Here is a 16,166-nt window from a genome sequence, read left to right on the forward strand (position 1 = left end):
TATGGGAGGCCCATTGAAGGCAATAATTATATCCATCCATAATATAAGCAATGACAACCAAATTTCAATTTAAAGCAAAATATTTACCATGACATATTAAAACAACAACTCCCTCTCTGCTAAAAAATGGTATGATTTTTTTTTCTTTTTTTATTTTATAATAAAACACACTGGAGATTTTTCTGGGGGCCCAGCCACATCTGCAGGTGGGCCTGTCTGTATCTTACAGACAGTAAAACATCAGTTAAAGTTGATGTTGCTCAGCCTAACAGAAGTTTACTCAAATGCCATCCCAAAGTGTGTGACTAAAGGCCCCTACACGTTGTGCAGTTTTGGGCTGTCTGAGATTAAAGTTGACACATGGTAAAATCAATAGTGTTTTGCCAATCTAAAACAGTGGTCCTAGACAGCATCTTCTGACACGTTAAGTGATGGCCGATTTTGACCTCTGGCAAGCCTTCAGGAAACTTCTGACAGTGTCAGAAACTTAGGACTGAAATTCCTACAAAGTGACTCCTGCTATGACAAGTGTGCATACAGCAGCAGTGCAGGAGGGTGCACCAAAAAGAAATGCAGACGTGTTCTTCCTTAAAGCCTCCTGCAGCTGCTAAGAAATGCCCGTTCTATAGTTCCTCTGTAGTGGAATGGATAGGCAATTGTCTTTGCAGAGTTTGTAATGTTTTGTGACGACAGCGACCCTGGCTACGACCCAGAACTACAAGTCCACCAATTATAGCATGATATGGAATCACCCCATACGGTAGCCGGCGTGACATTTCCCAAGCCCCATTTTTTAATTAAGTTTCTTTTGCACAAAAATGTCATCACTGTATTTAAAGTTTGCTCATTGTGCTGCATTTTCAAAATATAAGAGCGTAGATGGATGCGCCAAGGGCCAAGCTGATGAGGTGCCTCTGCTCTCATGTACTATTTTCTATGTACGTCATAGCGCAATACATACAGCACAGAGCGACAGAGATTTTATTGGACCCATCTCACATAGTGATCATGTAAGTTTATTGCATAATACAAAGTCTAAAGCATTCTGTATATGTCTTGTTAATAACACTCTCGGACACTTCATTGTCACAATGTTAACTGTATTAAATGTTAACAGTCATGCATGCAGTTAGGAGCTGACATCTGGGAAGACCCTGTTATTTATAGATGGCTTTATCTCAATGAAGCTAATAAGATGTATCAGTAATAAATCTCCAACTGAACAAGCAATGATGTAATGTTTTTGATACTGATGACTCAGTCTTTCAGAAATGCCAAGGCCTCATTCATGTCCAATAGAGAGTGAACTACATCACCTGAGAGACCTCTACTCATCAACACTTAGTACGTTATTTCTATGCTTGACTGAACGCCTCTCGAGTACACACGGCATGGTTCAAGTCTATTTGACTTTGTAGTATCCCTCGCATTTGCACAACAAATAGTTACAGAGACAAGAGGCCATGCGAACGCGAGGCTATTTCCTCCTGAAACACGCGGTGCTGTTGCTCATCACAGTCCTCTCAGGAACGGAACAGAATTTCAACACACAGCTCTACACACAGTTCACACCGAAATTATTAAATGATGAAAGCATTTTGCAGCACGCTGAAAGGTTTCCGAGCCGCTTCCTGGTGAAATATCTTTAATGTATCTATCAAAGTCTACCTGATGAAAAACACTTTGTTCGCCTGAGTGTTTGCTGTGGTGTATTAAAGATATGTAAATATGAAACGGGCTTGTGGTAGCGTCCTGTCATCATTTTATTTTCGCTTTTATGTGTCGAGCTTTGGTTCGAAATTGTTCTTTTTCTCTGTGGTCATGATGAAAATGCAAAATATCTGAAAACTTAGCCGTAAGTGCTCTCACCGTGATGAGTGAGAAAGACAGCCACCGAGGCTCTTGACAATAGGGCTGATGCTACAGTACGTGATCGTGTGTGTGTGCGTGTGTGTGTGTGTGTGTGTGTGTGTGTGTGTGTGTGTGTAACCGATGCCCATTTGAAAGCCGGGCGCTAGTCTTTCGTCCTTCAATCGCCAATTAACAAGGGCCCATTTAATTGCAGTGGTTTGGGAGGGCATACAATTACCACTGGAGCTGAACCAAGCTAAACACACACACACACACACACACACACACACACATACACACACAATTCTTCTTAATGAGCAGCACTATCAGCTCTCCTTTCTTCCTCTCTTTCATTTGCATTTTCCTCACTCTCTCCTCCTCATGCTCCCACCTGCTCTGCCGAGGCGTTTCGATTTAACTCTCCTTCCTCTTCTGTCTGTCACTTTCTCTCCTGTGATGTGCTTCCTTCAAAGCTGTTGACAAATCTCTCTTCTTCTCCTTGTTTCCTTTGTCTCAAATGCTGCATTTGTCTTTTCTCCTCAAATAAAGAATACAAAGAATCAAGGGCATAGGTTTTGTTTCGATAGTAAGGGAGACACATGGGGAGTTTGGGGGGTCCTCCGCTAGAAAATTCTGTTTAATTTTTATGCACCAAGGAGTGCTTTTTCCACATCAGTTTATGGTATAAATGTCTTAACTTTTGTCATCATACAAGTCCTCTGCTACTTTCATGTTTTAATTGGCAGGTACAAATGCACATGTTCTAAATATTGAAGGGGACATGTTCCCTGTGACCCTTCTTCTTCTTCTTCTGGCTTATGTCCTTGGACCTTCAGCTCCATTGAGACAAGCCAGTGTTTTATCGTCCAGGTCAATCAGACCACGATCACCAGTCGGTGGCCGGTGTTTGGGGCACTTGGTTATTATGCGTTCAACAGTTTGTAGTAGATCCCCGCACTCACAGTGGGCACTGTCCATGAGATGCCATTTTTGCATTGCTTCACCAAAGGGTCATACACCTGTCCTTAGCCAGTTGAGGGTTGTCCATTGCTTTCGGGCCAGGTGCTGGCCGGGAACATATCTGGGGTCTTCAATGTAGTGGTGGAACCATGATGGTTCTGCTGACTTCCACTGGTCCCTCCATCTTGCCTTGACCCAGGCAGCCTTGGAGGGATCAGAAGGCATTGTACGGAGCAGTTCTTGGACGTGTGTGGCAAGGGGGCACCAGCACTTGAGACATAAGTGCTGTGGTGTCCCCGTAGATATCTTGTGGAGGAGGTGGGATTCACTTGCCTTTCGAGCAAGGTCCAGTGTGGCTGCTTCTCATCTGACCTCTGCTGGAATGATACCAGCAAGGACAGGCAGTTGGTTTGATGGGGTGGCTGGTAGACATCCGCAGACAGTCCGTAAGGCGGCGTTGTGTACAGTGTCCAGCTTCTTGACATGGGGGCTACGGCACCAGACTGGAGCACAGTACTTAACGGCTGAAAACACCAAGGCCTTGGTGAAAATGTGCAGTGTCTTCATTGTGGTTCCCTATGTTGTACCAGCCCCCTATGTCTCCTACATTAGGTTGCTTTTATAATTATTATAATTATTTCCTTCCTCTTCTCTTTTTCTTTCTTTCTTTCTCTTGCTCTCACACAGGTTCTTTTAAAGGCATGTGTAAGCAGATAGATCACTTCCCCGAGGATGCTGACTATGAGGCGGATGCTTCCGAGTACTTCCTACGTAAGTCCTTCCTTCCATCCATATTCCAAGAATTTATTGTATGTTATCCTCTGTGTAAGTGTTTGGTATTTCTTGCCCTTATGATCATTCATATTTGGCTCAGTTTACTTCACTACTCTTGAGACTCCCCTTTTCAACGACCAAATCAAAATAATAATATTAATCATACAGTGCAACATACTTGCAGTACTTATTTAAAGTTGTACAATGCTTTTTAAGCTCATTTTGTAAAAGATGCCCAAAGTCATACTGAACCTGAATAGCACTGTCATATCATCATGCTCATCCTACAATTAAAACATCATTTTATATGAAGTTATGCAGGCTGTTTTCATGCACTGTTCGTGTGTATACCTACAGAAACCTACATTATCATCAGCCAGTATTTCATATTCAACCCATGTAATGAATGTCGACTGGTAGGTAATGGTATAAAGAGTGAAAGTCAAGTTGACGCAGTGTACAGGTCATACAACATGGGACTTTCCCCCAGGAGATTGGTGTTCATGTCCCATGTAAAACCATGTGAATTCGGAGTTATTTTAAGGTTTATCGTCACCATGTTTCTTTTCCTAAACCTACTACTGTATTCATATGGAATCAGGCACACCCAATATCATTTTACTGGAGGAGAGCAGGAGGGTAGAATTATAGGAGAGGCCAACAGAGTATACCTGCAACACTAACAGTAGATGGCACTGCCATTAAAAGTTAAAATATTTTAATGTTTTGCCATCCTCTGCAACAGAATGTACAATCGGATGTTACGTTGCTTCTTCACGCAAGGCAACAGACAATTACTGTTTGAGGATACGTAAAATTGTAACAGTAGCTTCAAAGAGAGAATATACTGAATCTATGAGATCAGACAGTTAAAATTATTGAAGTTTCAGCAGTCTCACTGAGATACAAGACTATGTCAGTACTTGCTTTGCCACCAGAAAACGTAAACTGTTGAAGCTTGATGTGAGAAGGAGAGAGAGAGAGAGAATAAGAGTCAATGAAGGCAGCCTTGGCCAATGAGGACAAATGTAAGATGAAGGAAAGAAGGGAGGAGGGCTGGGATGAGAAGTTGCAGGTGGAAGAGAAAGGGCAAAGAGTAGCAAAAAGCTACAGACAAGAAACTAGGGAGAGCTGTGTTAAGGTAGAGGGACTCAGAAGAGAAGGGGTGCAAGAGGAGGAAGTCAAAGCACAAGGTCACTGCTGTGGACAAGGAGCATGGAAGGGCAGCAGAAAGAACGATTAAGTCTCAGAGAAGACAAATTCCAGGATGTGAAAGAGGACGGGAGGACAAGATGGCAGGAGAAGGCGAAAGCCAAGGAGAAGGGAAGGTTGGGGAGGTGAAGGACAAGGAGTAGGGCACCAGTGCAGTGCTGTTGCTCTCCCAGCGGCTTGCCAATTAGGACACTTTCTTCTATAAATACTCCAGGCTCCGCTATATGGGTCACACCTCTCCCTCTCCTCCTTCCTTCCATCCATCCCTTGCCTCCTCCCTCTTGCTTTCCATCCATCTGTCTGTCCATCTCCACCGAGGCCCATGCGCCTGTCTGACAGCTGGTGGATGGAGGCCATGGGGTGGAGCGAGGGGATGATGGGGAACAGGACAGAGAGGAAACCGAAGTTGGTGTCAGAACCCACTTGATTTTTTTTTTTTTTTGAAAGTTTTCAGAAAGTTTGGCTTGAAAATGAGTGCAACAAAGCCTCAGAATTATTTCTCTTAAACAGTTTATTTTAACAATTTACAAGACATACTGACCTGCAATAGTCTGTTCTAAGTTGTATGCATTTTTAATTGCGCTGGGTTTCTAGGAAAGGTGTGAGGATTCCTAATGGTCTGAAGGACTTTCTGAATGAGCCCTAGAGAATAGTATCTACACAAAACATTCAGATAAATAATCCCCGACAGAGATGAGACATTGATCGTCTGTTGCTCTAGTATCCTTTACACCCTCGTGGCCACTGAAACAGCAGTCACCAGTTTTGGAGTGGAAGGAAGAGGCTGCTATTCATTTTGAATTACTGTATTTTGTCCAGATGAACCACTGATCATGCCCTCCTTCCCATCCTGTTGTGGGTCGTCATGGCAACCATTTGAAATATCTGTGCACTTGTGTGTTTGTATACGGAGCTCTGTGAGGTACATGTAGGCTTGGGACAAACCGGAAGACAAGCCGCTGAAAACTACAAAAGGCTGAACAAACCACACATAAATACACATGAAAATAGTTTGATCCAGGTGGCTCAGTTTGTTTTTAGTCTTTGACAGTCAGGGAGGAGCATAAACCTTACAGTGTCTCTTTATATGCAATAAAATTTGCACTGAAAATGCCAAAAAGCAGGAGCAAGGGGCAAAGTTCGGGTGAGACTGCATAGAGAAGCATCGGGGTGTATGGCTACATACAGCATTCATTTGGTCTAATTGCTGTGGCAGGTCAGTAATTGTATGTGACTGTGGCCGTTTGCACAAATTGTACATCTTCTTCTATTTGTTTTCTGAGCACCGCTTCTACGGTTTGCAGGATTACATAATTATTGTAAATGCGCTAACACACTGACTCTTGCACTCTTTGCTTCTGGTTCCCTGTAATCTTCAGTGATATGGTAATCAAAGCGCATTCTTCTGTTGCACTCACTGTAAGGCACTCTGAATAACAGTGTCAGCTAAATTACTAAAATGACAATGTAAAGTGTGGATGATGACACACTCTGACAGATGGAAATGATGCAACATTTGTTTATCAAGGCGGGATTTTCTCTATCACTCACTCATGCACATTCCCCACCTGGAAGCTTCCCAAGACAACCAGTCTCTTACAAGTGGCCACTGAGCAGCTCTATTGGATTGGTTCGGTGCCTTGTTGTACAGTAGCTGAGAGAGGGGAGACTACTGCTCTTCCTGAATCAAATACAAGCCTCAAATGTTGATTTAACAATTCCCAGGCTTCTGCTACCTTGAATTTCATTTTTTTTTGTTTTTACCTTCAGAGGCCTGAGATAATGATATGAAAAAGATTGCCAAGGAAGCTCAGTGAACAGTAGCACTCAGCGTTTGTTGACTAGTGGGCCCCTGATATTCTCAGTGCAATGAGGATGTGTCCTCAAACAGCAGTTATTACAAGCAAATCCATACTGAATCATACCGGACAGAAAGGCTTAAACAGTGATGTTAAAGCAGGTGTTTTGCCTTTGACAGCTGGTTGAGATAAGCCCTCATAACTAATATAAAAACGCTGTCCTGCCATCATAGCTCAGCAGTAAAGACAAGTGCGTCAGGTCAGGTACCAAGTAGTTGAACCACAAAAAGGCTGATTTGCGGATAGTATTTTGTCTTCATTTTTATTTGGTTCTGGGTTAAACAAAGGACATGCAGGTGTTGAATGATAAATATGCAGTTTATACAATGAAAATAATTTAATTTAATGTGACTGCTGACTTTGTGTGTGGGCTCTGTCATCAGTGCCAGCTGGAATGTGAGAGCCGCTTCAATCAACTGAGTGACCAACAGGGACGTTAACTGCGGAGATGTGGTGCTCAATATTATGAAATAAGCAAAAAATATTCATTTAAATCGCAATTTCTGAATTATGTTCATTTCAAAATGTTATCTTGGTTGCAGCTGTATGAAATGACTCAGAATTATCACTTAAAACATGCTGCCAAACCACATTAGCCACATTTATGGCTAATGTGGTTTGGCAGCATGTTTTTTTTTTTTACATTTTATGAACAATGAATTAAAGGACAACGTCTGGCAGTCAATTGTCCAGCTTGGTGGCTGCGGTGAGAGTGCTAAAGAAAGTTGATGTTGACGCTTGTTAAACGTTAGCTTGCTAGCTCGCTACTGCTGCTGCTGCTGCTACTCTCGTCCATGTTCACCCACACCCATTCACGCAGCGCGGACTTGGAACACAACAACGCAAAATTCCGCACCGCGTCCGTACCGCGCCCATGTGTATGGTTTGAGCGCAGAAAAACACTGTGCGAATATTCCGCAAATCCATCCCGCATTTCCGTATCGCGGCAGTGAGAATGAACCTTTAGACTGAGGAGCATCAAAATCAGTTAACGTTAGTCCACACAGGCCAAATAGGATCGGAGTGGCAAAATGCAGCATTGGCGTGGCAAAATTTTGAATCAATAAAACATACTTTAATCATTATTTTGTGTCACATCACTGAATGTTTTAGTAGTATGCCATGTTCTAAGCAGGATAATGTATAATGAGCCAGTGACGGTTGAAAAATAACTCCCGACAGGGGAATGGAACCCCGACGCACAGTCACCGGCTCACTATACATTATCCCTTACATACAACACATTCTCACTCCAACCTAGTCACATATTGGCGTTTGGTCTTGGACTTTCCACGTCCGAATACAACTTGAAAGCTACCCTAGGTGTGTTGGTTGTTGATGTTCTGGGATGCAGTGTCAAGTTTTGCCTGCTATTTCTTTCAAAACTGACTTCTGTTTTCACATGAAATTTAATGTTTACATACAGTAAGTCTCTTTCAAAATAAAGGCGCTACATCGGTACAACACCGCAAATTGACTGATAGTGCTGCTCATTGACACATGGTTGGGTTGGGCAACAAAAGCACGTGGTTAGGTTTAGGGTTAGGGTATATTGTCTCTTTAAAGCTACGGGACGCGAACACAACTCTTGCAGGTGAAAGCTCGCCAGCCCGAGTCAGACGTTTGCCTCCTTAACTTTCTTCTTTGTCTCGCTGCATTTCCCTATGACACTAACACTGATTTCTGATGCCGCAAGTCACTGCCCAAGCACCGGATTTCGATGATTTTGGTGTGAGAGCGGGCTCTGAAATCAAACCCCTGCAGGACTCTGGTTGGAACAGCGTTGTGCGGAGTGCAGAGTGGAGGCGTTTAGCTAGCGAGTGGGATACAGACACAGGGAGTCATGGACTAACTTGAATTGACCTGAGTGCAAATAAGCGCAGTAGCCTTTCAATTTCAGTGGAGAAATCCACCTCCTCAAATGACCCAAACCCATTTATGGAAAAGATGGATAGAAATGTCACAATTCATAACCACTCTGCCACCATTTAGTATCACTTATACCAACTGAAACAGTGGTAGACCAATATCAAACAGAGGATGAAAGTTGTCATTCTTTTTCAATTCTTTACCCTCTTCTATTCTCTGTCTCTCTTTCCCCAAGGGTCTTTTCGATCTCTCTCCAACAGTCTCTTGCTCTCTGAGCCGTCTCACCCCGCCACCCCCACTCCTCTCTCTGGGTGAATTTGTACATGTGGTTATGTAAGGGCGAGCAGTCAGCCTTCCTCCTGCAGCAGTACTATCAGCCGCAGCCACAGAGAGAGAGGACAGAGCCACCACCCCAATCCTTCACTACAGCATAATATAGAGGACAGGGTTTACAGGGCTTTATCATGCCGGTGTACCCATCTGAACCAGACAGCAGAATTGTCTGAAATCTGAATTATTTCCAAATCATGATCGTTTAAAATGTGTTAACATACCTGATATGCCAGTGAATGCAAGCGTACATAGTGTGAGAAAACATTTTAGGAAATCAGTAGTCTGTGTAAATTTATTCCATTGAATTACTTCTTTTTTTCCAGTTTTGATTCAGATATTAAACGTTTCATCTGTCTATTGCCCAACTGGCTAAATAATGTGATATTGTTGGTACAGTAGGTGAAAACAGGACAGTCAGTTACTCCCATAAATTATTCTGTGAAGCAAATGAGTTATTTTTAGTTTTTATGAATTTACATTAATTCTTGTGGGATTTTTACAGTATTGCTATTTTCTTTTTGTTTTGTTTTGTTTTGTTTTTTTAGCTTAGCTGCTTATTAACTGAGCACATCATACTGCCGGTATAAGTGCTTTCTCCCTTTTAAGCTGTTTTTGAGTCAACCACATTACGGATCTGGTCTAGTTTTCCTCAGGTCCCCTGTAGATCAGGTCTCTCCTTTTTTGCAGATGAATTTATGCATTTGGGGTTTGGTAGATTGTCTAATATTTAATTGGGAACTATCCCACACAAACTTCATCTTCTATTGTGGCTAATTGATCATTTGGGAGTAGAAAGTTTTGCTCCAGCTGGTGGGCTGCGTTTTGATCTGGCTCGCTTATTTCCAACAAACAGTCACAAAGTTTCTCAGTACAGCTAAATAGTATACTAAAATATGTTTCTGAAAACATTTATAGCGAGAAATAGGCAATTCAGTAACAGAATCTTGATTGATGGATTGAGAGACTCCTCTGCTTTGTTAGGTTGCTTTCGTTCATATGCAATAGTGCCTTTAGAAGTGCTACAAGTCAATCGAGTAGGCAGGGCAGTATGTTTTTTTTTTCAGAAGTAATCTGTCTCATTTAGTGCTGTGTGAATAGAGTGACAGTTACAGCAAATATGACAAAAAATTTATTTTTGATAAAAGTTACCTCTGTAGCTTTAGCTTGTAGCTTGTAGCTTGTTTCCACACTTTAATCACAACTCATGCAAAAATGTGATGAAATAGGAGGTGTGTTTTCTTGGGTTACGACTGAGAAGAAGTGTACAAGGCGTGATTATCTGTGTGAGTTTTTTCAGGCATGACAACAAAAAAAACTATATACTAATACTATAACTAACTGTATATTTGGGGTTTCATTAAAATTATGTGAAGTGTACAACACTTGGTTATCACTAAGGATATGTATAAGCCATCAAGTGTATGGTTGTGTGTGTGTGTGTGTGTGTGTGTGTGTGTGTGTGTGTGTGTGTGTGTGTGTGTAACGGAATACATTTAGGATAGTACAGTGTCTGTGTGTATGCAGGGTTAGATGAAAAGGGTGTGAAGTATATAACACACACTGTGTGAAAGTGTGTTTTTGTAGGTGTAACTGTGTGTGTGTGTGTGTGTGTGTGTGTGTGTGTGTCGTATCATGCATGGAGCTGTTGAATGGGATTAGATGTGGCTAACAGCTCAGCTCTGGCCCTAACTGGCTTGAACAAGGCACAGTCACACACACACACATACGCACACACACACGCACACACACACACACTGTTTGTACTTCTATATTTGTGAGGACCCTTACTGAAAAGAATCATCCCCTAGCCCCATCCATCACGACTACTGCCTAACCTCCACCCTGACTAAAGGTGGACGAAGTTGTCAGATCTTAAATTAAACAGTACCTTGTGTAATTGTTGACAACAAAAGGTGCTATAAATTGATGTTTTTCAGATACGCAAAGTGTAACATGTACATTGAAGAGCATGTGGGTGAGACTGTCAGTGTTCCTGCTAATAGCTATTTGCAGCTATCACTGTGATTGACAGTTGGTGGCAGTATCATAAGCCAAGAAAGCACCAGGAAAACACAGAAATGCATCAGCAAAAGGTGGGAAAGAAAATATGTAAATTAGAGATTAAACATGAATTTTAACAATGCAGGTTTTAGAATATTCAAAAAATCTGATTTGCAAATGTTTCATGAGGAAGGAACTAAATACAGCATGTTTGTAAGACTTCAATAATGCACATAATGCAGTGAGATACAGCGAAGTTTTCTTTACAAGAAAAGGTCTTCAGGTCTTGGTCAGTAAAATATTTATGTCAGAAGTGAAAGTAGTTAAAGTGTACAAAAAGGCCAGTTTCAGATTACCGTAAATTTACCTCATTGAATTATTACTGCTGTTTTAATGTTGCACAATAGCTGGATGGGGTGGAGGTAATAATCACTGTGGACAAATATTACAATTCATCATATTCTATAAACAAATGTCAAATGTTTTGTTGGGAAAATCTTAATCTCAATATTAACAAATTAATACAGCTGTTGCAAGAAGTACAAGTTACTTTATACCAGTGACCTTAACGCTACACCAGTTTTTTCTTAATTCATTCACACAAATAAATAAATAAATAAATGAATAAAAAATAAATAAACAACTGAGGACTGGCCAAAATGTCCTCACTGCTCATAATGTCCTCACAAGTAAGGTCTAAAACTTGGTCCTCTTAAAGATAGAAACACAATAATAAACACACACACACACACAGAGTCCTGATTTGCTCTGAACACTCTGAAGTGGAAGCGCTGCGCAGTCTTGCCGTTGCTATAATTAGACCGCTGGATCCTCGTACACAATGCTAATACTCCGGATCGGGATGCTAGGAGACACGTGACGTCATCCACTGATGACGTCATCCAACTGGCTGATGTCACCGCAGCTATTTTTGGGAGCAGAGTTGTGACGTGGAGGCATATCATGATTTACATGAGTAATACGGCATGATAATGACTGGCAGGCTGTGCAGGCACCCTCGTGTGTAGTGTTCATACAAAAACGCACACACACACACACACAGACGTACTTACACAGGCACCGTGCACACACACATCTGCCCAGTGGTGTGTGTGTGTGTTTGTGCTCACATTTTTCTTCTTCCTTCTAAATAGGATGTTAATTTTCTAAAAATCGATTCTACTGGTGAACTGTCAGCTTTACATGGACACACACACACACACACACACACACACACACACACACACACACACACACACACAGTTATCCCCCTGTAGCTGTTTTTCCAAGTTCCCACCACCACATGTTCTTTGCTGCTGGGCTCTCCCACGTGGGTGAAATGTGTGTGTGTGTGTGTGTGTGTGTGTGTGTGTGTGTGTGTGTGTGTGTGAGAGAGAGAGAGAGAGAGAGAGAGACACAGAGAAAGAGTGAACAGATCGTTCCTGCGTGGGTAGTATACAGTGTGTATGGGAAACACCCCACTTTGGAGCAGGAGAGTGAGCAAGTGAGTGGGTGGGAGGCTGATCGATGAGTGTGTTCACTTTGTAGCTTGTTGAGCTGATGTGTGTGTGTGTGTGTGTGTGTGTGTGTGTGAGAGAGAGAGACAAAGAAATGGGGGGGTTGCTGCACTGTACTGTAGTTTGTGTGTATACACTAAAGTGTGTTTGTGTATAGGTGTGCGTGTGTGTGTGTGTGTGTGTGTGTGAACCCAGGGAGCTCCCATGGTGGTGTCCACCCCCGCTTCTATAATTCAGCCACAATTACAAGACTCTCCTCTGCCGCAGCTAATGAAACCATAAGTCAGCCAGACACACACACACACACACACACACACACACACACACACACACACACACAACTATATAAACACACACACCACTGCAGCAGAACCAACCAAGCAGTGGGAGAAATGAAGGGAGGGTGAACGTGTAACAGAGAGAATGAAAAAAAGATGTTTGCGAGACGAAGGAAGGAAAGAGACAATTTTGATTAGCGTGTGTTTGTGTCTGCTCTGCCTTCTGTCTGTGTATTATATCAGAACCATAGTGCACAGTACATATTGACTCACACACAGTACATGACAGGATGCCACACACAGTGTTGCTTAACTTTGTTAATTTACGCAGATTCAACAGCCTTTAAAACGAGGCCATCATTAGCTTCTTAGCACCTATGTGTATATAAAGGTTATGATTTCCTGTGATGAAACCTACGGCCCGTTCTCTATTGCTTCACATTACGTGATTAGCTGTGAGTGCAATAAAAACATGTTCCCGAATGCATTATGTTATTACACACGTGCAGGTATTAACTGCCACTCGCACGTTATAAGTCCATCCATCCATCCATCCATCCATCCATTTTCATCCGCTTATCCGGGGCCAGGCTGCGGGGGCTGCAGGCCAAGCAAAGCACCCCAGACATCCCTCTCCCCAGCAACGCTTTCCAGTTCCTCCTGGGGGACCCCAATGTGTTCCCAGGTTAGATGAGATATGTAATCCCTCCAACATGTTCTGGGTCTGCCCCGGGGCCTCCTACCAGTGGGACATGCCCGGAACACCTCTATCAGGAGGTGCCTAGGAGGCATCCTGATCAGTTGCCCGAACCACCTCAACTGTCCCCTTTTGACGCAAAGGAGCAGCGGCTCTACTCCGAGCGCCCTCCTGATGTCTGAGCTCCTTAAGCTATCTCTAAGGCTGAGCCCAGACACCCCACGGAGGAAACTCATTTTGGCCGCTTGTATCCACAATCTCATCTTATTCACTCATGACCATAGGTGAGGGTTAGGACTTAGATGGGCCAGTAAGTTCTTACACACCAATTCAACAGCCAAGAGCTATACAGGCAAGAAATTAAAATAAAAAGAGACATACAGAATGGCACGGGTGTGATTGCGCTGAAAGTGACCAATCATAAGAGGTCCGGGGTTTCCCTTGGTTTCTGCCCGCAACTGTCAACAGTCAGGTTGTCTTGTCATGTGCTGCTGAGTCTCCCTATGTTTTATTTCTCACTTGCAGCTGCCTGTAAAGCTCTCGGTTGTTAAGCTGGTGCACGAGGACTAATGTGCAAATGGGAGTTGATATCTGCACACATAGAATAACTTAATGTACTCATAAGCATGTTTTATCACACGTCAACTAATGACATAAATGTGATGCAATAGTTCTAACGTCGAACTTGTCAAACACCACTGCTTTGTCAGTGATGCCGGCATCAGACACCGATGCACAGAGGCGCCTGTCATGGTGGTATAATATGCAGCCAGTGCCGGCAGTTGTTAGTCTTTACTGAATTACCAATAAAAATACCTTGTTAAAAAAAAACAATCAATTAATCAAATGCCACCATTTTGTTAGTGGAAACTGATGCACAGGGGCGCCCTTCACAGCTGTTTGAAATGCACCAGCTGATGGCAGTTTGCACCGGCAACTACCATAGTCTAAAGGGCGAGAAAGTTGGGACAGGGCAGACGGGACGGGGGTGGATGGGTCAAACAAATTCTGGACTATCACTCACGAGCCTGCTGTTTGTTTCCCATGTGAAACCAAAAGTCAATGGAGTTATTTTAATACCAAAGTAGTGTTCCAGTATGTATAGCATGCAACGGTAATGATGTATGTCACATGACGTAGGTTATGTCGACATTACATTATATTCGTAACAACCATACTTACTTTAAGCCAAACCATGACATTTTCTTCTAAACCTAACCACAGACTTTTGCTGCCTAAACTTAAGGAAATAAGTTTACCCATGTTGTAAGTGCAGAAACTGTACATTTCCTGTGAAAATGGAAGTGTAATTTGAAAAGATACAATCCGAAACCGATGCAGGAATGTACCTAGCACGTCTAATTTTGACATGTAGGTTCACTGACAAAGTGGCGGTATTTGACAGGTTGGGATGAAGACGCTTGCCACACAGCTGATGAGTATGTTTATTTACAATTAACTGTAGGCCTGTATTATTGGACTACCACTAACAACAGTGTCATTATCATTATGATTTCCTGCCCTGCTTAATTGCTTTAGTATGTACAGGAATGATATAAAGCCTTCCTGACTCTCTTCAAATTTAAATTGGCATCAGTAAAATAATAATCCACCACCACAGCATGGTCCGACAGGGAAACATTACAAGAATATTACAAATCACTGATATGAAGATAATTAGCATACATGTGACCAGTCCAGGGTGTACCATGCCTCTTTCCCAATATGAGATGGAGTAAGCTCCCCCAGCAACCCTGCACAGGAAAATGGATATAGATAATGGAAGAAATTGATGGATGCAAATAATCAACTGCTGACGCTCTGTGCTTGCTTATTGATTTAAAATTTTATGGCCATCCTCTAACACAACTGAACATCTTCAGTTGCGTTTGTGAAAGTACAATAGTGTGAACTAGACCTGTGCTGATCCAAGATGCAGTAATAATAGTTTCGGGGGATAGTCACGACTTGGTAGGCATTATACTGCAGTGGTTTAGCAGTGACCACTTTCATTGATTGGGAAACACACACACCCTGCTAATGGATTTGGCACATATAGTGGTAGAGATATCCACCAGTTCATAAATCTTCACCCTTCTGAAAACTATTGTGAGAAAATGAACTCTAAAGTGCATCACACAGTGGCCCCTCAAAGCATGGCACAGTTTGGCGTGTATCAGTTGGCACCTGGAGCAGACACCAGACATGTCTTACAGACAGAAGAAGTTGTCAGAGTACAGTAGCCAGGATGTGCTGAAGATAAATGTAAATGTCTCCTCAAACTAATGCAGTTAAGGCTGTGAAGGGCTGTTTCTTTCAACTCCAACTGGTAGGTAGATTCTTTTTACAGTATCGCTTCCTTAGAGTTGATACCATAGACTGTATGAAAAAATAGACCTAACTACCCATCCACCCATTGGTTTGTGGACTCCCACTCCCATGGCATTTTGGTCATCATCTTGCCTTTTTTTTTTTTTTTTTTTTTAAGCCAAAAGTGACCAAATATGAATGACAGGTTAAAGCTCTGGAGGAACAAGGGTGGATCTGACTCAAAGCTAGAGTAGTCTCGCCACCAGACAATCAGAGATCTCCGCCTTCTGATGGTCTGGGGACACTCCTTTCTAAAGTGTGTTTAACACACCGGAGAAAACGGCCGGCAACAAAGCAACGCCTCTTGAATTTTTTAAAAGGACATGCCCTCCCGGAAATGTGTGCTCCCCCTTTTCTCATCCGCAAGGAAACAAACACACAGAGAGCTTGAAAATGGATGCCGAGAGATTTAACTCCTTTTTATCAAACGTGTGCTCAGTTCACA

General features: G+C 42.5%; 1 protein-coding gene across 1 annotated transcript in view; it reads left to right on the plus strand.

Moving 5' to 3' along the window:
• LOC126390369 (voltage-dependent calcium channel gamma-2 subunit-like) overlaps nucleotides 1-16,166 on the plus strand; it is an 88,435-nt gene that overhangs the window by 58,804 nt on the left and 13,465 nt on the right. The window contains exon 2 of the mRNA XM_050044644.1: nucleotides 3,499-3,582. Within this exon, the coding sequence (XP_049900601.1) occupies nucleotides 3,499-3,582 (84 nt within the window). The remainder of the gene's footprint in view (nucleotides 1-3,498; nucleotides 3,583-16,166) is intronic.

The sequence above is a fragment of the Epinephelus moara genome, chromosome 5 (assembly GCF_006386435.1).
Source record: "Epinephelus moara isolate mb chromosome 5, YSFRI_EMoa_1.0, whole genome shotgun sequence".
Classification (NCBI taxonomy): Eukaryota; Metazoa; Chordata; class Actinopteri; order Perciformes; family Serranidae; genus Epinephelus; species Epinephelus moara.